The sequence below is a fragment of the Sturnira hondurensis genome, unplaced genomic scaffold, assembly GCF_014824575.4.
Source record: "Sturnira hondurensis isolate 20B ecotype Veracruz unplaced genomic scaffold, ASM1482457v3 Scaffold0004068, whole genome shotgun sequence".
NCBI classification, from domain to species: Eukaryota; Metazoa; Chordata; class Mammalia; order Chiroptera; family Phyllostomidae; genus Sturnira; species Sturnira hondurensis.
Window position 1 is genome coordinate 343,703 of NW_028076699.1, and position 22,436 is coordinate 366,138.

General features: G+C 40.5%; 1 protein-coding gene across 13 annotated transcripts in view; it reads right to left on the reverse strand.

The window, feature by feature from the left end:
* FGGY (FGGY carbohydrate kinase domain containing) overlaps positions 1-22,436 on the reverse strand; it is a 399,534-nt gene that overhangs the window by 244,502 nt on the left and 132,596 nt on the right. For all 13 annotated transcript variants that reach the window (XM_037043133.1, XM_037043139.1, XM_037043138.1 and 10 more), the window contains one exon: positions 4,183-4,298. In XM_037043133.1, coding sequence (XP_036899028.1) covers positions 4,183-4,298 — 116 coding nt within the window. The remainder of the gene's footprint in view (positions 1-4,182; positions 4,299-22,436) is intronic.

Here is a 22,436-nt window from a genome sequence, read left to right on the forward strand (position 1 = left end):
ATGAGTCCAGGAAGGCTGGTAAAGACTCGGCTAAAAGCTCCACATGGAGCAAATTATGGTAATTGTATTAATGCTCAAATCCATGACGCTCTGCTCAAATCTGCTAAAAGGTTTTGCACTATATTGCCCACATCTTGACGGGCAATGAGTCCACTGGAAATGTTTAACACTTCATAGAGAAGCTTCTGAGATTCATTTTTTATAGCTCCAAGAATTGCTAAAGAATATCTGAAGGCAGCTTTCAGGGGAGTCTCTGAAAGTCACAACTGAGAGTTAACATCCTCCTTAGCATCTTCCACTTTTGGTTCAGACTGAAACTCCAAGTTCAAGTCACCAGAAATGAAAATAAATGGAAACATCACATAATTAATTTTGACAAATGGGTTAAGTTTTAATTCATGTATAGCAATATGCTGGTTAATGATATGTCTCCTTAGGACATCCATTAAAAATCCATTAACTTAACAGACAAAATCTAATAAAGTTACTCTGGAAATTTTCTGCTAAATTAACATTATGGACTTTTAATGAATATTTCCTGTAGATATTGCTCTATTAGCAGAGCTAATATACTAATCAAACTAAAAACCTTCTGCAAAGCAAAGGAAACCATCACCAAAATTAAAAGGCAACCAATGGACAGAAGAAAACATCTTCACAGCATATCCAATAAGGAGTTAATATCTAAAATATAAAAGAACTCACAGCTCGCCCTGGCTGGTGTAGCTCAGTGGATTGAGCACGGGCCTGCGAACCACACAATCGCGGTTCAATTCCCAGTCAGGGCACATGCTTGGGTTGCAGGCCAGTTCCCAGCAGGTGATGCCTGAGAGGCAACCATATATTGATATTTCTCTCCTTCTCTCTCCTTCCCTTCCCCTCTAAAGATAAATAAATAAATAAATAAATCTTAAAAAAAAAAAAAACCTCACAACTCAATGGCAAAAAAAAAAAAAGGCAAAGGATCTGAATAGACATTTGTCTGAAGAAAACATACAGCTGGCTAACAGGCACAAGAAAAGATGTTGAACATCACTAATTATCAGGGAAATGCAAATCAAAATCACAATGAGATGTCACCTCGTATCTGTTAGAATAGTGATTATTAAAAAGATAAGGGATAACAAGTCTTGGAGAGGACGTGGAGAAACGAGAACCCTCGTTTCCCACCTGCACTGGTGGTGGGAATTTAAATTGGCTCAGCCACTATGGAAAAGAGTACGGAGGTTCCTCAAAAAATTAAACATAGAACTACCATAGGATCTGGCAATTCCATTTCTGGGTATTTATCCAAAGAAAACTAAAACACTAATTCAAAAAGGTATTTACCCCTATGTTCACTGCAGCATCATTTACAATAAATAGCCAAGATATAGAAACAATTTAGGTGTCCATCAGTGAATAAATGAATGGATAGAGATGAAGCATATTGATATACGAAATACTACTCAACCTTAAAAAAGAATAAAATCATGCCATTTGTGACAGCAAAGATGAACCTGGGGGTATTATGCTAAGTGAAATTAAGTCATACAGAGGTAGATAAATATCATATGATCTCACTTAAATGTGGAATCTAAAAGTCAAGGCAAAACAAAATAATTAATTTAATAAAATTAATTTTAATTTAACAAATTAATTTTATTTAATAAAATTATTTATTTTAAATTTATTTATAAATAAAAATGTATTTATTTATTTATTAAATAATTAATAAAATTTGTTTGTTTATTTATAATTTATTTATTTATTAATACATTCCTGAGAGAGGAACATCAAGTTCTTGTTTCACTTATCTATACATCCACTGGTTGATTCTTGCATGTGCCTTGCCCAGGGACCAAACCCACAATCTTGGTGCATTGGGTCAGTGCTCCAAACAACTGAAGCCCCTGGCCAGGGCTAATTTGTACCTTTTTATAGTGACTGATGATGCAGTGATCATTTCACAATGTATACAAATGTCACCTGAAACTAACAGAATGTTGTATATCAATTATACCTCAATAAAAAAATTAATAATACAAAAATTGAAATAACATTAATCTTATGTGAAGGGAGGGAAAGCATCAAAAAGTTAAAATATACTTAGAAACACACAGTTAGTGCTAGAACTACAACTACCCTAGCTCCTGGTCCACTGTTTTAGAGCTAAGTTGCCTGCACCCCTTAACTACAGGATAAGATCTTCTCCCTTGACAGCTAGTCCTGATCATTGTTCACCAAGGCAGGTACTCATGCATGGCCTCCAAAACACCAAACTGGGGACCGAGGACATAGTGACCATGCCTTCGCTCTAATGACCCATGAACTGTGTTCCCCGAAATTCATATGTTCAAGTCTTAATACATAATGTAAGTGTATTTGCGCTTATTTCAATGTAGCCGAGGTTGGCTTTGGGTGTTAAATATTGAACTGCTGCCTAATCCCGCTGGAGGCCAACTGAATAGCCACATCCGTTCCCTCGATCTCATATATTCCGGGGAGATAGTCTGCTTTGGCAGAAAAGTGTGGAGTCAGAGACCCAGTTTCTAGTACTGAGTCTACAACTTTAATACTAGACATGGAACTAAATCTCGGTTTTCTCATCTGGAAAATGAACATAACTATACGAATAGGTTTTGTGAAGGTCAAACAAGATAAAAAATATATATAAATCACCTGCTAAAGGACTTGGAAAGTAGCGATGACTAATGCCGGCTGCTTTGCCTCCTCCCCTCTCCCCCTGCCCCAAGCTCCTCCCTCTTCTCTACCAGCTCAGGTCCTGAGCTGGTTTCTACTGAGCCACGAAGTTCCACAGGGGCTCTTTCTGCAGACGACCCTGGCTTCGTTCTTTCCCCAGACGTACCCTACCAGTGGTTGAACAGACCACAGAAACCAAGTTATGTTGTCTAAAACATAACAATACAGGTGCTACTTGGATCCTTCATGTCTCTATCTCTATATTCTTGAACTTCAACAGAGATGTCATGAGGACTCCACCACAGAAAGGTTGAACTAAAATAACCTACTGTGTAATTCAGTAATCAAGGGTGGCTCAAACTTGTAGCAGACACTACTAGCTGACAACCAATATATAAAGCTAAACTCTCAAGTCTTACTGGGTCACACGAATGGAACCATGGCTGTCCAGCCAATGACTACCTTTCCCAGCCACCCTTGCAGCCTAGTGGGTGCTCATGTGATCAGAAATGGCATGGCCCATTTCCACATTATGCTCCCTCCAAGAGAATGTGAATGGATTTCTCTGGTTCTTTTTATTCTTCCACCCCAAGGGCAGGGAGCTGATGAGAACCAGAGTAGCCACTATGTTGGACCCACAGTCGGAGGCTGCATTGTGAGAACAGCAGAGCCGCCCTGAGAGTCACTCATCTCTCTTCTATCACATAAAAAGGAAATAACCTTCTATCTTATTGAATCCACTTCACTTTTAAGTTTTATTTTTACAACCTCCTGGCCAAAACATTAAACAACACAGAAGTACTTCTCCTGAATCAGGTGTAATTGCTTACCTGATGACAGCTTACTGGAACTGTAAACAGTAACTACAGGAAATAAACATCTTTCTGTGAAATAAGCATGTAAGCCTTAAACTTTAAAATGTCAGCTATTGTTACATGGACCTTGGATCTGAATTCTTTTCGCCAGGTAACCCCCACGAGTCACCTGCACCTTTACATGCAGCCGGTGCCAAAAAAAACGCTGAAGTCTGAAACCCGAGAGCTTTAGTCAGCAACCACTGGCTTGTGTTCCAGTTTCTGTCTTGTTTCTGATGTTTCTCATTTTGACCTCTTCAGTTATTTTTTTCTGTTCATGACCTTGCCTGATTCCTTGAACCCAACTCACAAAACATTTCACTTGTAAGGACTGTAAACGATCCATACACCTCCTCTCTCCCCTCTCGTTTATGCTGCTCCCACCTGATCTACGCAAATATCTCCATCAGTCCAGCCCACTGTCTGAGATTCTATTCAACGCGAAGCTTCACAGCCAATGTCTCCACTTAGATCCTATAAGCCCCACTGTAAGGGCCTGCTAATCATGGCCTACCTATCTGAAATCATTTCTCTTGTTAAAACAGGGCGATGTTCCTGTATTTTAATTCATACTAAAAAAAAACCCCACCAATGTCATCATGCATACATAGACATAATCAGCTCTCCAGATTTTTTATTTTTTTACCTATTTTGCTGTAATTATCTGCAACCAAGTCTTCCAAACCAATCATCTTCCAGAAACTGTTGTCCCAGCCTTTCTCTGCTGAGTATGTCCATTTGCACACCAGGGAGCAGAGAGACCTAAGAAAATGGGAGAGAGGTGGAATCAATAATATGAGTGAGAGAGGCTTCCTTTATGCTTTACCAAATACCTGCCCTGATAGCTTCAGTAGTATTAAAGAAGTAGAATAAACCAAACCAGGTAATTATACATCCCCATTTAAATCAAAAAGCCCATTGACACCTGTTAATGAGTATTTTCTTTCACTTTCAAAAGAATCTCAATTCTTATATCTTGATTGAACAGTGCATATAAATATGTGTATATTTATTTATATTTATTCATACACAACATTTGTGAGATAATTAGAAATTACCACACTGACCAGCTATTTGATGATATTGAGCATTATTAAAGTTTAGCTATAATATTGGTAATTGCCATTATATTTTTAAACAGGCTTCTTACCACTTAGAGATACAGGCTGGACTACTCATGCATAAAATGATATCTGGGGTTTGCTTCAAAATCATACGAGAAGGAGAAGTGAATAGAGCAGGATTAGCCATGAAGTGGTGGCTGTGGCGCTGAGTGACAGGCAAATGGTACTGTCATGCCATTCTGTTTGGTTCATGTTTAACATTCTCTATAATAAAAAAGTTTTAAAAAGTGTCTGGTGGGACTTCCGGCCAAGATAGGGGCATAGGTAGACACACTGTGCATCCTTGAACAAACAAAATAAGGACAAGAAAAATTTAGAACCAAAAATCAACCAGTACTGACAGAAAATTAAACTATATGGAAGTCCAATAACCAAGGAGTTAAAGAAGAAACATTCATCCAGACCAGTAAGAGGGGTGGAGTCGGGAGGCGGGGTGGAGAGGGGTCTCACCAAGTGGTGGCTGGCAGACCCCGGGCGGCAGGTGGTATCTGGCCGACCCAGCAAGGCGGCAGACTGTGGAGGGGCGTGACACACAAGGTGGCTGGTGGACAGGGAGGCCCCACATGTGCACACAGATAAACCAGGCAAAACTGGGGAGCGAGACAGACCACGCAACCTAGGGTTCCAGCACATGGAAATAAAGCCTCAAAACACTGATTGAAAACACCTGTGGGGGTTGAGGTGCTGGGAAAGACTCCCAGCCTCAAAGGAGAATTCGTTAGAGGAACTCACAGAGTCCTAGAAAGTACACAAACCCACCCACATCTGCCCAGTTTGCTTGGGGGAAGTGCGGGAAGTGACTGAAATCCATCAGAGAGCCAAGCAAGTGCCATTATTCCCTCTCTGACCCCGCCCCCACATACAGCGTCACAACCCAGCAACTGGGTTGCCTCACCCTGCTGAACACCTAAGGCTTCACCCCTCACTATGTAACAGATGTGTCAAGACAAAAAAAAAAATGGCCCAAATAAAAGAACAGATCAGAGCTCTAGAAAAAAAACACAACTAAACAAAGAAGAGATGGCCAACCTATCAGATGCAAGGTTCAAAACACTGGTGATCAGGATGCTCACAGAATTGGTTGAATTTGGTTGCCAATTAGATGAAAAAATGAAGGCTATGCTAAATGAAATAAAGGAAAATGTACAGGGAATCAATAGTGATGGGAAGGAAACTGGGACTCAAATCAATGGACTGGACCAGAAGGAAGAAAGAAACATCTAATCAGAAAAGAATGAAGAAACAAGAATTCAAAAAAATGAGGAGAGGCTTAGGAACCTCCAGGACATCTTTAAACATTCCAACATTTGAAATTATAGGTGTACCAGAAGGAGAAGAGGAAGAGCAACAAGTGGAAAAGTTATTTGAATAAATAATAAAGAAGAACTTCCCCAATCTGGCAAAGGACATAGACTACCAGGAAGTCCAGGAAGCTCAGAGTGTCCCAAAGAAGTTGGACCCAAGGAGGAACACACCAAGGCACATCCTAATTACCCAAGATTAAAATGAAGAAGAGAATTCTAGAAGCAGCAAGGGATAAGGGGACAGTCACCCTCAAAGGAGTTCCCAATCAGACTGTCAGCTGATTTCTCAAAAGAGACCTTACAGGCAAGAAGGAGCTGGAAAGAAGTATTCCAAGTCATGAAAGGCAAGGACCTACATCCAAGATTGCTCTATCCAGCAAAGCTTTCATTTAGAATAGAAGGGCAGATAAAGTGCTTCCCAGATAAGGTCAAGTTCAAGAAGTTCATCATCAACAAGCCCTTATTATATGAAATGTTAAAGAGACTTATCTAAGAAAAAGAAGATACAAAATATGAACAGTGAAAGGACAGCAAACTCACAGTTATTAACAACCACACCTAAAACAAAAACAAACTAAGCAAACAACTAGAACAGGAACAGAACCACAGAAATGGATATCACATGGAGGGTTAGCAACAGGGGAGTGGGAAGAGGAGAGAGGGGGAAAAGGTAGAGAATTAGTAGCATAGATGGTAGGGAGAAAATAGACAGGGGAGGGTAAGAATAATATGGGAAATGTAGAAGCTAAAGAACTTATAGGTATGACACATGGACATGAACTAAAGGGGGGAAATGTGGGTGGGAAAGGGTATGGCAGGGTGGAGAGGAGTGAAGGGGAAAAATGGGACAACTGTAATAGCATAATCAATAAAATATATATTTTTAAATATATTTTTTAAAAGTGCCTGGTGTATGAGTGTGTATATACATATATGTGTATGTATGTACATATATTTATATTGATCACTCTAGTCTAAATGATATTTAATAGGAGGAAGACTTGACTGCTGGAAGGTATTTTCCTCTCCAACTTCATTTCCCTTCCATTCACCTTTAGTTTTCTACATGCCAGCAATAAAGTACCATTTGCAGTTCTCTGAAAAAAATCACATCCTTGCACAATTTGATGCCTCTGCCACACTCCTACTTAGAGCAGCTGCCTCACCCTGGTACCTCAAACACTGCCTTTGCCCTGGGCTGAGTCCCCAGTTCTGGGTGGGTCTCCTCCTCTGAGCTCCCCGAGCAGGGAGATATCCTCTATCATAGCTCTTATCACATTATTTAATTAACTGCTTCTTTATTTATCTTTCCTATAGTCCCACTGACTTCCAATCTGTTCTCCATGTTGTGCTCAAAATTCATAAAACAAAACCTGATGCTCTCAACCCCTGACTAAAACCCTTTGACTGTTCCTTACTACTGTCAGGAAAAAGTCCAGCTCTTCATAGGGCTTAAAACGCCCTTTGTGATATGACCATGCCGGCTTCCAGTTTCCTCTGGCCATCCCCACCCTTGCCTGCTCCCTCCTGCACTACCAAATTACTTAAAACTTCTCACAGTGGGTCTTGATTTTAGACTTCCCTGTGCATTGAGTTCTTTGTTCCATTCTTTCCACAATGTTCTTCCCTGTGTCGCATCTAACTCCTAGTTAGAATTCATGACTCTGCTCATATTCCCTTTGCCTAAAGCCTCAGTGGAAGGCAAGCTGACTACGAAGCATCTTCAAGTTCCGAGATATCCTTATCTACCATATTTTCAGACTATAAGATGTGCTTTCCCCCCAAATTTGGGAGAAAAATGGGGGTGCATCTTATAGTCCGAATATAGCTTACCTGGCTCACTGCTGCAGAGGAGGGTGTAGTGATGAAGCCGGGTCACAGGTTATTAAATATTTTACCACATTTTTTTGCTTCAAAAAATTTTTTCCTATTTTTCCTCCTCTAAAACCTAGGTGTGTCGTATGGTCCAATGCATGTCACAGTCCTAAAAATACAGTAATCACTTACCATTGGAACTGCCTTTGCCCATTCACTTCTCCATCTCCCCCACTCAACCGCCAACTCCTTCACAGCAAAATCAGCCCCAATTATCTCTGTATAACTAGTACCTAGTCCACACTCAGCCATATGTCAAGCCACACTGAATACAGATTTAATGGAAGCACTACAAAATGCTCTGTCCACCTTGCCACAGGTAAATGGTAAACCTAGGTTGCTCATACAGTTTCAAAAAGAAACTTATCTCACACAGCCAAGTAGGTGCATCTCATTCAGCCATTCACATGGATTCACACACCTACTCATTAAACATTTAGTATTCACTTACTATGACCCTGGCACTATGCTGGACCCTGGAAAAACAGTGCTGCGTAAAAGACCTGATGCTCTGCTCTCGTATAAGCTGACAGTTTAATTAAGGAGACAGAAACTGGTCAAACAATCATACCAAAAACCACATACTAACAAATAGCCAAAAAGTTCTCAAGTAGAGAGAGAAAAATGAGAACCTTTAGGAGGAATGCCTGATTGGACCCGGTAAAAGAAAAAGGGAAAAGAAGTTTCAAGAAGGGCTCTGCAGAGGAGATGATGTTTTGTGAGGGCTAAATTTTGAAAGCAAACAAATTAATGATTTATCACTAGTGAATTCTTTTTCAGATGTCACATAGATGGCAGAACACGATGAGCTAAACTAAACGTCATGGATATACTGAAGGAGTGGCAGTGACCGTAGAAACTTAAATACACACCAGTATGTGCTAAATCCTTCACCTGCTTTAGGCAAGGTAAGTTTTTCAGGGGTATAGAGAAGGCAGCCATCTGTGTAGCATGTTCTGAAGAGTACACAGCAGGCTAACTCCTCGGGCCCAATGTCTGAAATTCCAGATCCTTGGAAGTTCTGAGAGCTCAGTGGAAAGAGCAATGCTATGGAGGAAAAGGTGATGTGGAAGGATCCTTCCTAATGATCAAACCACCTAAGGCAACTCTTCATTCCTGAAATGCCCCATTCACAGGCAGATTTCTGTGCCTCTCCTTCAATTGCTCCTTAAGTCTTAACTGATTATAGATCCTTTCACTCGTTCCTGTCTGCTTGACAAACTCCAAATCAGCCTTAAGATCCAGCTGCAAAAGTTTCCTTGCTTACCTCCAAGCTAAACACATAGCTCATTCCCTGGAGCTGATATTAGAGCTTGGAAATACTGCACCGTTGTTCTTAACAGCTGAGGTTGAGTTTATGGACCCCAGTCTATGGCTCTCCGTATATGCACACTCTTCGCCATGAAATCTGTAGTGCTCTGCCTTCTCCTCCTCTTGCCTCCCCGCCACTGTGGGCAGGACCTTCTTTCCAACTTCAAGACTCTATATTCTGTCACGTGACTGGATTAGGCCAAAAAAATTGAGGCCAAGCAACTGCATGCCTGTTTCCAGTCTAGGTTTCCAGAACCATTTTGTATTTCTTTGCTCATGGCATCGACATGAGAAGATACTGCCTGGGATGGCCCTTTGGTCCCAGGAGGAGGAGAAGAGATCAGTGGAAAAGAGCAATGACTGCCAAGATCAGCCTAAATCAGACAAAGCAGCCCAAACCCAAGTGATTAAGTCCACCTGACACCAGAAGAACTGCCCAGCAGCGCACAGCCTAAATAAGCTCCCCATGATGGTTGTCTTCAACTACTGAGCATTAGCTATGGTTTGTAATAGAGCAATAGTGAAACAACTCAACACTGGAAGGCATAACTAAGTTACTCCAAGGAGATTCTTTCCCCAGTATGGGCCCATCTTCATAGAAAGTCAGATGTTTGGAGTGGAAGATGACTGAGCCCAGGAGGTAGGAAATTTTACAGTTGCAGATACCTCTGGCAACTCCATTTTCCATCAGGACTGATGAGATACTACAAGTTTCCTTTTTATTTGGGTTTCTTTAAGTCAACTCTTAAGTAATATGGATGTGTAAAAGCAACAGAATTAGCAAAATTGGGCAAGTGCATCTGAGGCCACAGGTTCTCCAGAAATCTCTATGAGAGAGCAAGTATAAAACATTAGGCTGTCAGTGAGTAAAGACAAGGTACCTGTAGCAGAACAAAGGGTTTGCCTGCCCCGCCCCCACCCCACCTGGACAGGAGTGCTGCTGCCACCAGGGAGAAGGGCCACTTATGGTTCGTTCACCACCATCCAGGCTGCCCGGCAGGCAACTGCTGTCCTGCATTCAGATTTACGAATGCCAAAGAGACTGTAAGAACCTACATGAGCATCGAGAGAACATAAATCAATGAATAGGCAAAATAAAAGCAATACCTAACTTAGGGGCACAGGTTCACCAGGGAGAAGATCGCTACAGCATCTACACGGGGCAGGCCTCAGAGATGTGGAAGTGACCAAAAAATTGAAAGAGAACATCAATCACAAAAGCAAGGAGAAATTAGAAGAATGCACATTTTTTTCTTAACTAGCAACAGTGATTTTAAATTTTAAACCTTAAATTTCTGCGTAAGATTATAAAAAAATTGCTCACACTCTTGCAAATCAAATTCATGATCTGGAAGGCCAAGTGAATGTTACTACCCACAACAAAGAGACAGAGGGAAATAATGAGAGTAGAAATAAGAGCCTTGGAGGGCAGGTCCAGCAACCTACCATGAGAATAACAGGAATTCCGGAAGGGATTTTTATTTAAAAAAAAAAAAAGAAGACAAAAACAAATGAAGGAGTTGTTATAATTAAAGGAATACAGTACAAGAATTTTTTTTAAATACTGAGCTGAAGCAAGATTTAAGCCTGTGGATTAAAAGACTCATTAAATCCAGGAAGTGAATCCAGGAAGTACTTGAATTTCAAGAATAAACAAAAAATTAAATTATACACATTTTCAGACAGAAAGAATAAGCTACTCAGAAAGGCAAGAGATTTAGACCAGCTAAGGAATTCTCATCTACAACTCTGGAATGTAGAAAACAGTGGAACAATGTATAGACTATTAAGAAAAATGATCCAAGAATGCTATACCCAGACAAAATATTATTCAGCTGTCAGGGGAAAAGGAAAATATTTTCAACATGCAAGGATTCAAAAAGTAGACGTCCCATAAATGTTCTCTGAGGATAGTACTTGAGAAAGGACATAACCAAAAAAAATTGATTCAAGCAACTATCTCCACATAGGCAAAGTCGAGACCAGAAGGACCAATGGTGTGAACACACACATATAGACACATATACAAACACATTTAAATCTTCTTTGATGTTTCTTTGTATCTAATACTGTATTTTTTTATTGTTAATAGATGATGGTAGTGTGAACAGGAATTTCTAATATCAAGCTTTCTTGAAACACAACAGGCATGCTATATTAGAAGAAAAAATATCTAGTAATAGCCTGGAACTGAAAATATTAAGTTAAATAAGCAGAACCTCAAAGTCAGAGATTGAAAAAGAGGTACACAGGAAACTTATTTGGGAATGTATACGTATGTTTGGGCAGAATATAAGTTCAAAGTTGGTTGTAAGGACAGAGAAAGTAGTCACTAACAGATAAAAAAAAAGCTTACAGAACTCCCCAAATAACAAGAAACAATAAGAGAATAAAGAAAAACTAACAACTCAGCCCTGGCTGATGAGGCTCAGGGGACTGAGTGCTGGCCTGGGAACCAAAAGGTCACCGGTTCTGTTCAGAGTCGGTGACCACGCCTGGGCTGGGGGCTGGGTGCCCAGTTGAGGGTGTGCAAAAGGCAACCACACATCAGTGTTTCTCTCCCTCTTTATCTCTCTCCCTTCTCTTCTCTCTAAAAATAAATAAATAAAATAACCTCCCCCCAAAACAGGTACTTAAAAAAAATAAAATTATCAAGTCAGTGAGATGAAACTAAAGCAACTAAAATAAAATGAAAAGGGAAAATGGGTCATGTAATATAATCAGAAAACAAAAACAGTATAGGAGAAATAAAGTCGACTATTTCAGTTATTATACCAAATGTGAATGAACTTATTTCCACAGCTGGTAAAAAGATACTGATAATTACACTGGGGTTAAAATTAAGATATATCTTGTTTACAATACAAATTTTTTAAAATGTGATAAACAGGTTTTTATTTTCAAAGATTGAAAAACAAGTAACAAATACAAACAAAAAACTTTAAAGGATAATATAAATATCAGACAAAGTAGACTACTAAAGCAAAAATATTAGCAAATCAAAAGGAACATTCAATAATGGTAAAATGCTCAAATCCAAGAAGAATACCATCACTTAATAGACTTTATGGAGGAAACAACACAGGATAAAATATTTACATATTAAAAAAGAGCTCCAAAAACAGAATTTAAAGGAGACACATATTTAAAGATTTTATTGTACTTTCAAAATTTTAACAGGTAAACCAAAAATATAACGATTAGTATCACTGCTGAGGTATTAAAGGATGCAAATATAATCAACAAAGTCAATTCTATATATTCATATAAGGGGAGAGAACAGGAGAATATTTTTACAGAGAAATTTAAAGTTTTAAAAACTTTCACTGGAAAACAAAAATATCTGAACAGAAATCCCCTAAGCAACTAATTTAGGAAATTCTGAAAAGCATTAATAAATTAAACTGAAAGAGACCTTGAAGTAGTGAAGATAAAATCAGACGAAGACATAAAATAACCAGATAAAATTAGAAAATCAACAAAGCCAAAACATGGTTCTGTGAAAATGTGTTCTATGAAACAGAAAAACTTCTGGCATAATTGAGGACAAAAAAAAACAGAGTGAAGATCAAAATTAAAAAAAACATCTTGAATGAAAATGGCAGATGCAACCACAGATAAAGTAGACATTAACAGAAAAAAATAAAGATTACATGAACAACATTATGCTAGTGAATTTTAAAGTTTACATGCAATAAACAATTTACTAGAAAAACAGATCAAAACTGATTCAAGAAAACAGAGGAAGCCTTAATAGAATTATAATCATTAAGAAAGTAGGTCAGTAGTAAAATCCATCCCTCATACAAAACTTCAAGCCCAGAGGGCTGTACTAGAAATTTCTGACAAATGTGAATGGAAAAGAGCAAAATACTTCAGAGTCTGAAAGAAGAAGGGATGCCTTTCACGTTATTTACAAAGCTAACATAACTATGTTACAAAAAAACAAGAGAAGGCGGTGTATGAAACAAACATGAAGCGACTCTCACATTATGAATGTGGGCATAAAAATTCTAAACCAGACATGACTAAACTTAATATAAAAATGTGGGGAAAAATACATCATGAACATTCAAGGCTGTTTTAATAACAGAAGATTTATGAATGTATTTACCACAGTATTTTATTAAAGGAGAGAGAAATGATCAATTCATATTGGAGAATAAAAAGTATCTGATGAAGTTTAAATGCTACATCAAGATAGAAACTTGTTGAAGTAGAAATAATAGAACCGTCTGCTTCTATCCATGACGGAGTAATAGACAATGGATTTTATACCCCTGCCTTAAAGTAGAAAAGTAGGAAGAAAAAACCCATGCAACAACTGTTTTCAGACCTTGAACAAAAGGCAGTGCGGGACGGTGAGACCTGCCAGAAGGAAACAAATGAGGTGAGCCCCAGCATCACTCTGGCTTTCTGCCCGGAAGCACACGAGAGACCACAGGCAGAAAGGGGGATGCCAAGGAAAACACAGCAGCTTCTCGAAGTTGCACAGACCGAGATCAGAATCTAGAGAATTTGAGGTGATGAGAAGCTGTGGTGGCACCAGCTTCCAAAGAGGGGGTCACTATGCAGAAAGAGAGCCCCGAAAACCTGCCCAAGAGTCCCACTCTACCGCTGTTGACCACTAAGACGCAGGTGTGGACACTGACATTCCATGTCTGGTGAAGAGCCACTGGAAAGCTGGGAGCTGAATGGTTCTCAGAATTCGCATATACAACCGAGGGTCACGGAAGTTACTAAAATTAGAGTGGAATGTCCTTGTCCATTACTCCCGACCTTCAGTGGAAACCCTAAAAGACATATACTCCACAAGTGTGACTGAAATTGCCGTGTGCAAAGGCTATTTATTCTAATCCTGCTCTAACAAAGTTAGAAAGAAATATAGGATAAAACTAAGACAAAAGTAGACTGACATCTACCAGAAAAAGTAGCTCCTTAAAGAAAGATAACAAAATCCAGACACCCAACAACACAAAACCGACAAAGTCAACATTTAATCATAAATATTGGAAAAAGCAATAGCCAATTTTTCTCAATCTTATAAAATATATCAATCCGCAAGGTCAAATTCGATGACACCAAAGCAGAATAAACACAGACAAAGGGGTGGGGGAAATATGGTGAAAAAGAAGTCTTTAAAGCAGAGGAAAACTGCAGAAGAACAAAGACAAGACGTCCACAGAATTCTCACCAAAAACAGTGCAACCTAGAACAAAAGGGAATGACATATTTAAAGTGTTGAAGATATTTTAAAGGAAACGATCAATCTGTAAGTCTATACTCAGCAAAAAGATCTTGAAATAATTAATGCAACTGCAAACTTTCAAACAAACACAGAGAAGTCATTTCCAAGAAGACTGCATTACAAAAAATGTTAGAGAATTCTTCAGGGAGGAGGAAAATAACATTAAATGAAAATGGAAATCTCCTTAAAAGGAATGAAGAATACCAGAATCAGTGAATAGGTGAATATTGACATTAAAAATGTATTTTTCATTTGTAACGTTTTAAAAATTATCACTGGAATGCAGACAGGAAGCCCAAACGTAGGGATTATTTCTTTGCGTAGCATTTCTGCCGCCTCGCTTGGCTTCGCAGTTCTAGTGGGGTGCGCCTCTACCCAGCCAGACACATCTACAAACACTAATAAAAATGTGAAGTTTCCTATACATTTAGGCACCTGTAAAGTCCTTTCATTTTAAAATTTCTTTAAAATTTAAAAACATGTTAAAAGTGTAGTAGATGACTTTAGGAAAAAAGCCAATGCGTTGTGGGCTTTATTAACATGTACAAATAAAACAGATGACGATCATAGGGCAAATTATAAAGATATGAAAGTATATTACATGTGATGAGATATAAAAATTTTAAGGTAACCTGTGATAAGTTAAAGCTGTATGTTATAAATCCTAGAGAAACCAGTACCAAAAAGATAAAATAATAAGCCAATTTTGGAGATAAAATGGAAGACTAAAAATTATTTCTGTAGTCTGGAAGAGGCTGAAAAAGGGAAAGATTATATAAAAATGTGGAGCCAAAAAAAAGCAAAATGGTTGAATAAAACACAACTATTAAATATAATTGGCCTAAAAACCTCAAAGTAACGGCAGAAATCATGAGGCTGGATAAAAATAAAATCCAGCTCTATGCTTACAGTCTACACGAAACATATTCCAAATACACAGGCGCAAGTCAGGTTAAATAATAAAAACATGGAAAAAGATGTAGCACGCAAATGCAAGTAATAAAAATGCAGAAGCGTGGGTATATGAATATCAGGCAAACTAGACTTCAGAAAGAAGTATTACCCGAGATAAATATGCATGTGACATAATGATAAAAGTGTCAATTTACCAAGAAGACTTGCCAATTAAAGAAGAAATCATAACTTGTTAGAATGGCAACCTGAACTCAACTAGAGTTACATTTCTTTTTTGTTATTGTTTTAGCAGAGAACTAACAAACAAGCAGCGCACAAACTGTAGGAGGCATCCCTGCTACAGTTTTTTTTATTTTTTGTCCAGTGATAATTAATGTTTTCTGTAGGGATAATTAATGTTTTTTTTATTTTTTGTCCAGTGATAATTGTTTGTTAGTTCTCTCCAACCTTTTGGAGTCTCTGGGCCACGCTGGAAGAAGAAGCATTGTCTTGGCCCACACATTAAATACATTGCAACACACAACTACAAAAAAGTCACATAATGTTTTAAGTAAATTTATGATTTGCTGGCCCACATTCACAGCCATCCTGGGCAGCATGCGGCCCATGGGTCGCAGGTTGGACACCTCCTCACAGGAAGTCAAGGATTCACGATGGTATAATCAGATGTGGTCACGGAAGATTGCCCTTGCCACTCATATAGGTTTGCCTATACAAATTCTGTGGCCTCAGTGGCCCATGTTGACTAAAGAACTGTGGGCCTGCTCCATTTTATACTACTTTAGGGAAAAGTGTATATTAGTGGGAAAGCCAGAAGGTATTAAAGGATCTCTCACCTCCTCATAAGAGAACATATTACACTTTGTTTCACTCCCTGACTACCCATCTGGCCTCCTGGGAATGGCAGTGCATCGGGGCGGCCGTGGCCTCTCACAGCAGGGACCAAATCTGCCTCATTCACCACGTGACTCCTTAGCATCAAGCAGAATGCCTATCTGGCAAAATCTGTTTAAACGATGTTATTTATTTATTTATTGTTGGGAGAGGGAGAGAAGCATCAAGGTCCGGTGGCCTCTCAGGTGCCTCCAACCAGGGACTTGGCCTTCAACCCAGGCATATGCCCTGACTGGGAATTGAACCAGCAACCTTTTGGTTCACAGGTCCGGGTTCAATCCACTGAGCCACACCCGCCAGGGCCCTATGTGGCAAATTTTGAGAGCTCGGTGCATGGTTACTGAAGTAAATGAATGAGAACCCCATATGCCGGTTACCAAAGAAAGCTTTTAAGTTCCTATTCACTTTTTGTTGTATTATAAGGCCCATGCTCTCTGTGCAGGCCCTAGAGGAGAGAAGACTCAGACTCCTGGAGAGTCCATGGGCAGCGGAACACTGAGTCCTCTGTGGAGACTACCATGCTCAACTGAACAAAGACAACTTTTTCAAAATGCATTTTGCCTGCATCACATACCTCCCATCACCTACTTCCCCAGACACAAAATCATGCCAAATCTGTAACACATCTTTTTTGAAAAATGCAAAACAAAGAAAGGCTTCCAGTTAAAGATGCCAGATTGACTACACATGTTGAATTCTGCTCCTTTTACACATTTTCCAAAAATGGCAGTGTAGGAATATTTCAAAAAGGCAAAAACCCACAATGACAAAGAAAACAGGAGAGAAGATGACAATGACAACCACCAGAAATTTGAAAGGCAGAAAAGCACAGACGGATGAGTAGTAACTCTCTTGGTAGACTTGGAAAGATAACACTTGAGTAGCCACAGGGAACATTCAGAAACACAACAATTACCTTGCAGACACCCAGTCATGTTCAGCAAGTAGCAGCACCAGGTATTTCTAAAAGTTGGACTAGAAATTAAGGCTACAGACAGCAGGATGGCTGCAAGCCCGGTGGGAAGTAATCAAACTTTCATGGGTCCTCACCATGAACAATCGGGGTACCACTGCTCCCACCCCCTGGCAGCGGGCTGCAGCTCACTCTCAGAGAGAGTGGGGAACCAGGCCCACCTAGGGGCAGGGGCAGGGGCAGGTTGAGAAGAACAGAGAGAGACAGTAAGGACCTACCTTTCTTGCACGTCAGCCCTAACGTACTGACTTTTCCCCAACTTAACTCCCAGCACTCTTGGCTGCCAGGTTTATATATACCCTGAATATTCGTCTTGGGGAAATCTGAGCGGAACAACAACAAAGAAGACAAGGCCAGTTGGGAGGGCAGAAGGTACAGAAAGGACAGGGCAGCCACATGATTCAGGTCTTAGGAGGATTAAAATTAGGGAATATAAGTAAAGCTCATTTTTTATCATCAACAATGACCACTGCTACGATTATCATCATTATCATCATCTTACAAAACACATTAACTCAGAAAATATTTACTGTGAGCCCACTATCTCAGTTTTTCTAGGCAGGTAGGAGCCTCCAAATTCTGGGAGAAACACAGGGAAAGTGTCACCAAGATTCCAGTCACACTTCTGAGACCATGAAGGAGCCTTAGGTAGAACAAGAACGTTTGACTTCCCTGCTTTTACCCAGAGCAAGACACACATCAAAAGCACATGTCTGCTGAGTTCCAGAGGCCTGATCATTATCACGTACTTCTCCGGCAAGATTTTATACAGAGCACAGTCAGCACCACTGCATTCTTTATATGCATTGATATTGGGAGACCCCCCACTTTCAAGAGAAATCTTTTGTTCTCTGCTTGGAGAAGGCAGAACCTGGAGAATCTCAACCGAACAAACAAATGAGCTAGTGAATAACACAATAATTAGAGCCGAGCGTGGGGATAAATTACTACAATATTCCTGACTGCAACCTTCAGTGCATCCAGGTCTCTGATGCCTCTGTTTTTCCAAGCCATAAAACAGGCTGAAGACACAGCTCCCGGGGAGATAGGACCTGGACTGGATGGCTAACTGTATCAACAAAGAGACCAAGAAGGTCAGTCTTATTTCTGAAGCAATACCACTGCACCAACCAGAGCTGCTTCTGTGAAAGAGCTGTCAGATTTCAGGCTTGTTACTATTGACTCTGTACTTCATCAAGACTTGCTGACAGGTCCATGACAGACTGAAATAATGTATGCAATGATTCAACGCAGGGCAATATTAAGTTGCCCTTTCAGTTAGACTTGCCAATAACATGGTTCGAATGTGGCCATGACAATGTGGGGAGAATGAAAGAACTGAATAAATAATCAAGGTCACAAGGTTTTCCCAGGTCCCCAAGAGAAAGAGATCTGAGGATCAGAACACAAAAGATCATGAAATTGCTGCCAGTGCATCCCAAGATCTTGGTCAAGTCCTTCTACTTGTGGATCAGGATTTATGTCCTGAGAAATAAGGATGATAATTTCAGGCCATCTGAGACAAGAGGGGGAAACAAAGGAAAAGCAAAGGAAACTAGGGACAGCTTACCAACCCCCTGTAATACACCAGGCACTATGCCTAGTACTTTTATGTAGGTTACTGCAACTGTTCCCACAACTGGTAAGGACAGTATCAGTAACCCCATTTGCTACCGAAGAACACTGAGGCTCAGAAGCTTGGTTAACTCACTTGAGGCCATAGCACTAGGAAGGAGCGAAGCAGAGGTTCTAACCTGGGTCTGATCAGTTACAAGCCTGCACTTGTTAACTTGCTTATTCAAGCCCATTCATAAAAAGATTTTCACAAACAACTGTAAAGGCCCATTAGAGCATGCAACAGAGTGTAATGAATTTCAGATACCGGTTCCCTCTGTTTATCTTGTCTGTTATCTTCTTTTTTTTTAAATAAAGAAAAACGGAGACATTTTTAAAAAATAGGAAACAGATGCAGAGCTCAAAACAGCAGAGCCCTAGGGAACCAGTAAGTAGCTGCAGAAAGTTTCCTAAGAGGAGATACAGACCATGGCCAGCATACAGGGACAGCAATGAGATGCTCCCTTAAGGTGGGAAGATTAAGGTTGCTTCTGAGTGTTCAACTGCAAAGTCAACCCACAATGAACAAGAATGGAAATGTGCAAAATTATCATAAAAATACAAAGTGAGTTCCTGGACATTCAGAATCCCCAGTAACCAGACGGAAGCCATTAAGATGTCTAACGGAAGAATCTGTCAGGTAGATGGGCAGCTAGTCTGTGAGGGAGCAGAGGCAAGTGTCAGTGGGTAGAGGGAAGAATTTCCCAGGTGGGAAGGCACACATGTGCGAAGGCCTGGAAGTGGGAGACGGCATGGTTCAAGGCACATCTCAGTGGCAGCCTCTCCATGCAAACTTCAACGGCTAAGTGTGGTCCCTAAGAGAGGAAAAGAAACAAAAGAACCATTCGCTCCCTCCCTCCATCATTCAGGCACTCAACAAACATTTAGTAAGCTCTTATTTTGTACCAAGCACAGACCTGTCTCTCCCTTTGTGGAGTTTAGAATCTACTGGAAGAGTGGAATTCATGGAGCTAGCTTAAACTTCTAATAAATACTGGAAGCGTTAAGTATAAGACAGAAGTATTACAAGTGTCCTGGTGCTTTTGGTACCAAAAGGCGTGAAGAAAGACAACAATGTGCCCCTTGCCTTAGATTCTTCCACTAAGGGGCCAAGTGTCCCCACTGAGCATCAGTCCACTCCCTTAGTTTTCAACAGCAGACTGTACGGCTAACGGCCATTAAAATGGAGTGGCCTTTGGATGGGTACATCCTCGGACCTTGCCCATGCACAGCCCCGCCTCGTTTGCCTCTGCCTTTGCTCTCGCTCCTTCTCCGTCCTAGTGATGTGGGATTTCTGACTCAATGACGTTAGGCTTAACCTGATTTCTTGGGCATGAGGCTTAATCTCAGCCTTTTGGCTCTAGCCATGTAAAAACTCACCAGTGGCGTACCTTCTAGTTCTCTCCGCCCCTTGGCTTCAAGGTCTTACACCCTGTGGCTGGCTTCCTCGGCAAGGTCTGACCCCTTGTACATGAGGTTACTGAAACCAAGACCTGTTCACAACCACGTAGCTGTGTCCCAGTATAATGCACAAGAGACTGAAGACATCTCCATCTACCACAGTACAACTCAGGCGAACATTCCCAAACATTTTGTAAATTCCAGTATTAAAATATCTCTTCCAGGATCAAACCATTTTGGCCTAACCTATTAGAAAATGACATTATATGTCAACAGGGACAGACAAGTGGTGTCTACACAATTCTTTCCTTCCAACATTCTTCAGGCCTAACAGCATCCAAAACTTACCATTTGTTAAATTGAGCACTGGCCTGATCCAAAGTTATTTAAAGTGTACGTATCAGTAAGCCTAGGATCTAATGCTACAGACAAGAACTACATGAAAAGAGCGAAGCTGTTCTAAAGCACGTAGCTGGGGGCGGGAAAGCAAGGAGAACAGAACTATACTAATACATGGTCATTCGTGGCTGCTGTGCCTTAAAGAGGTAATGTGAGATTCCTGGCAGAGGATGAGAAAGGGGCAGATTGAAACAGACCCTCCCAGCTGGCCCAGGGCGTTCCAATTCTGCTTGGCTATTAGGCTACTTTACGATTAGCATCTGGCCTCTGGTGCATCCAACAAACATCATCTTAACTTGAAAACACTCTTCGATATAAATAAGCCTTTTAAAAACTAATCTTTTCCTGATAAGCTAGGACTAGCTTTACAAACTGTGTTAATAATAACAATGATATGCTATAGTTTTGCACAGCACTTAGCACACTACAAGCACTCAACAAATATTCCTTACCTTTACCTTTTATGAGACATTCACACCACTAAGAGGTAGTGAAAGGAACAGTGATTTCCCTCACACTGCACGTACCAAACTGCTATGTCTGATCTTGCCCAGGGATACCCCCTGCGGGCAATGGATTCTTATAACCCCTGAGAATATTTAGCAGATCTTATGGTTCTAGTTCTCTTGCTCTACCAATCTTGGCTGGGTCTCTAAACACAGTGCCATTACTGTCCCACAGTGCAAAATGCAAACGCACTAGCAGAATCCTTTCCCTTCCCTGTTCTCCCTCCCGCAGGACTCACCGGGCTCCAGGTGGCCGAGGGCAACATTATGATGGTGGCCATCATGATATGCAGAAGCCACCATGATGGTATTAGTGGCCTTCTCAGTTATGACATCAGCTACTCCTGCACCCAAAGAGCTTACTTAGCTCTCAGAGCTGAGACCTTTAACATATCTCTCTAGCACAAAGGGAAGAAAGCCAGACGAAGACTTTTCAAACAAAGCAAAGAAGAGAAAACATCAAAAGAAAGAGTTGGTGAACCACCAGTACAGACCTGAAGTCTTCATAACTTATATCTTGTCTCTTTAAAAAGGAAGGAAACAAAAGGAAGAGGAAATAGAAATAGAAAAGAAAAAAAGACAAAAATGGTCTCAAAAATAGGTTCTCAAGGGGTGACGAGGCAGAGTACAGAGGATTTTTAGGGAAGAGGAATTACTCTTCATGACACTGTCACGGTGGGCACATGTCATACGTTTGCCCAAACCCACAGAATTCACAACACGGAGAGCGAACCACAGTGTACATCACGGACTTCGGGAGACACTGACGTGGCGGTGCAGACTCATCGGTTTCACCGAAGGCACCACTCTGTGGGGGCTGCTGATCGGAGGGAAGGCTATGCTCGTGTGAGGGAAGGGGAACCATGGGAAAGCTCCGCACCTTGCCCTCACTTCTGCTGGGACGCTGAAACGGCTCTAAAAAATCACTGAGAACAACCACCAGAGACTTGGTTCTCAATGTCCTACCGAAATTACGATCCAGAAACTAACTGGCAGAAACACTACACCAGCTCTTCTGAAGGAAGAGGCAGTCAGACTCGCTATTAATGTCAAGAGCACAGCAATATTGTAAGTTCCGCTAATGGCAGCAATGTAGATGTTCTGCCTTTGTTACTGTGTCGTAAGTTAGGCAAGATGTAAACACTGAGGGAGGGTAAGGGTGCAAGGGCCTCCCTGCCATGGAACTTCCTGTGAATATATAATTATTTCAAAAGTAAAAATAAAGTAAAAAAAGAATACAGCAATTCTGTAGCCATTTAAGCCATTCTTAGTAAGTATCATCTCGCTCATCTCAAAAAATTCTTAGTCTCTCGGGGGAATGGAGTACCCCGAGGTC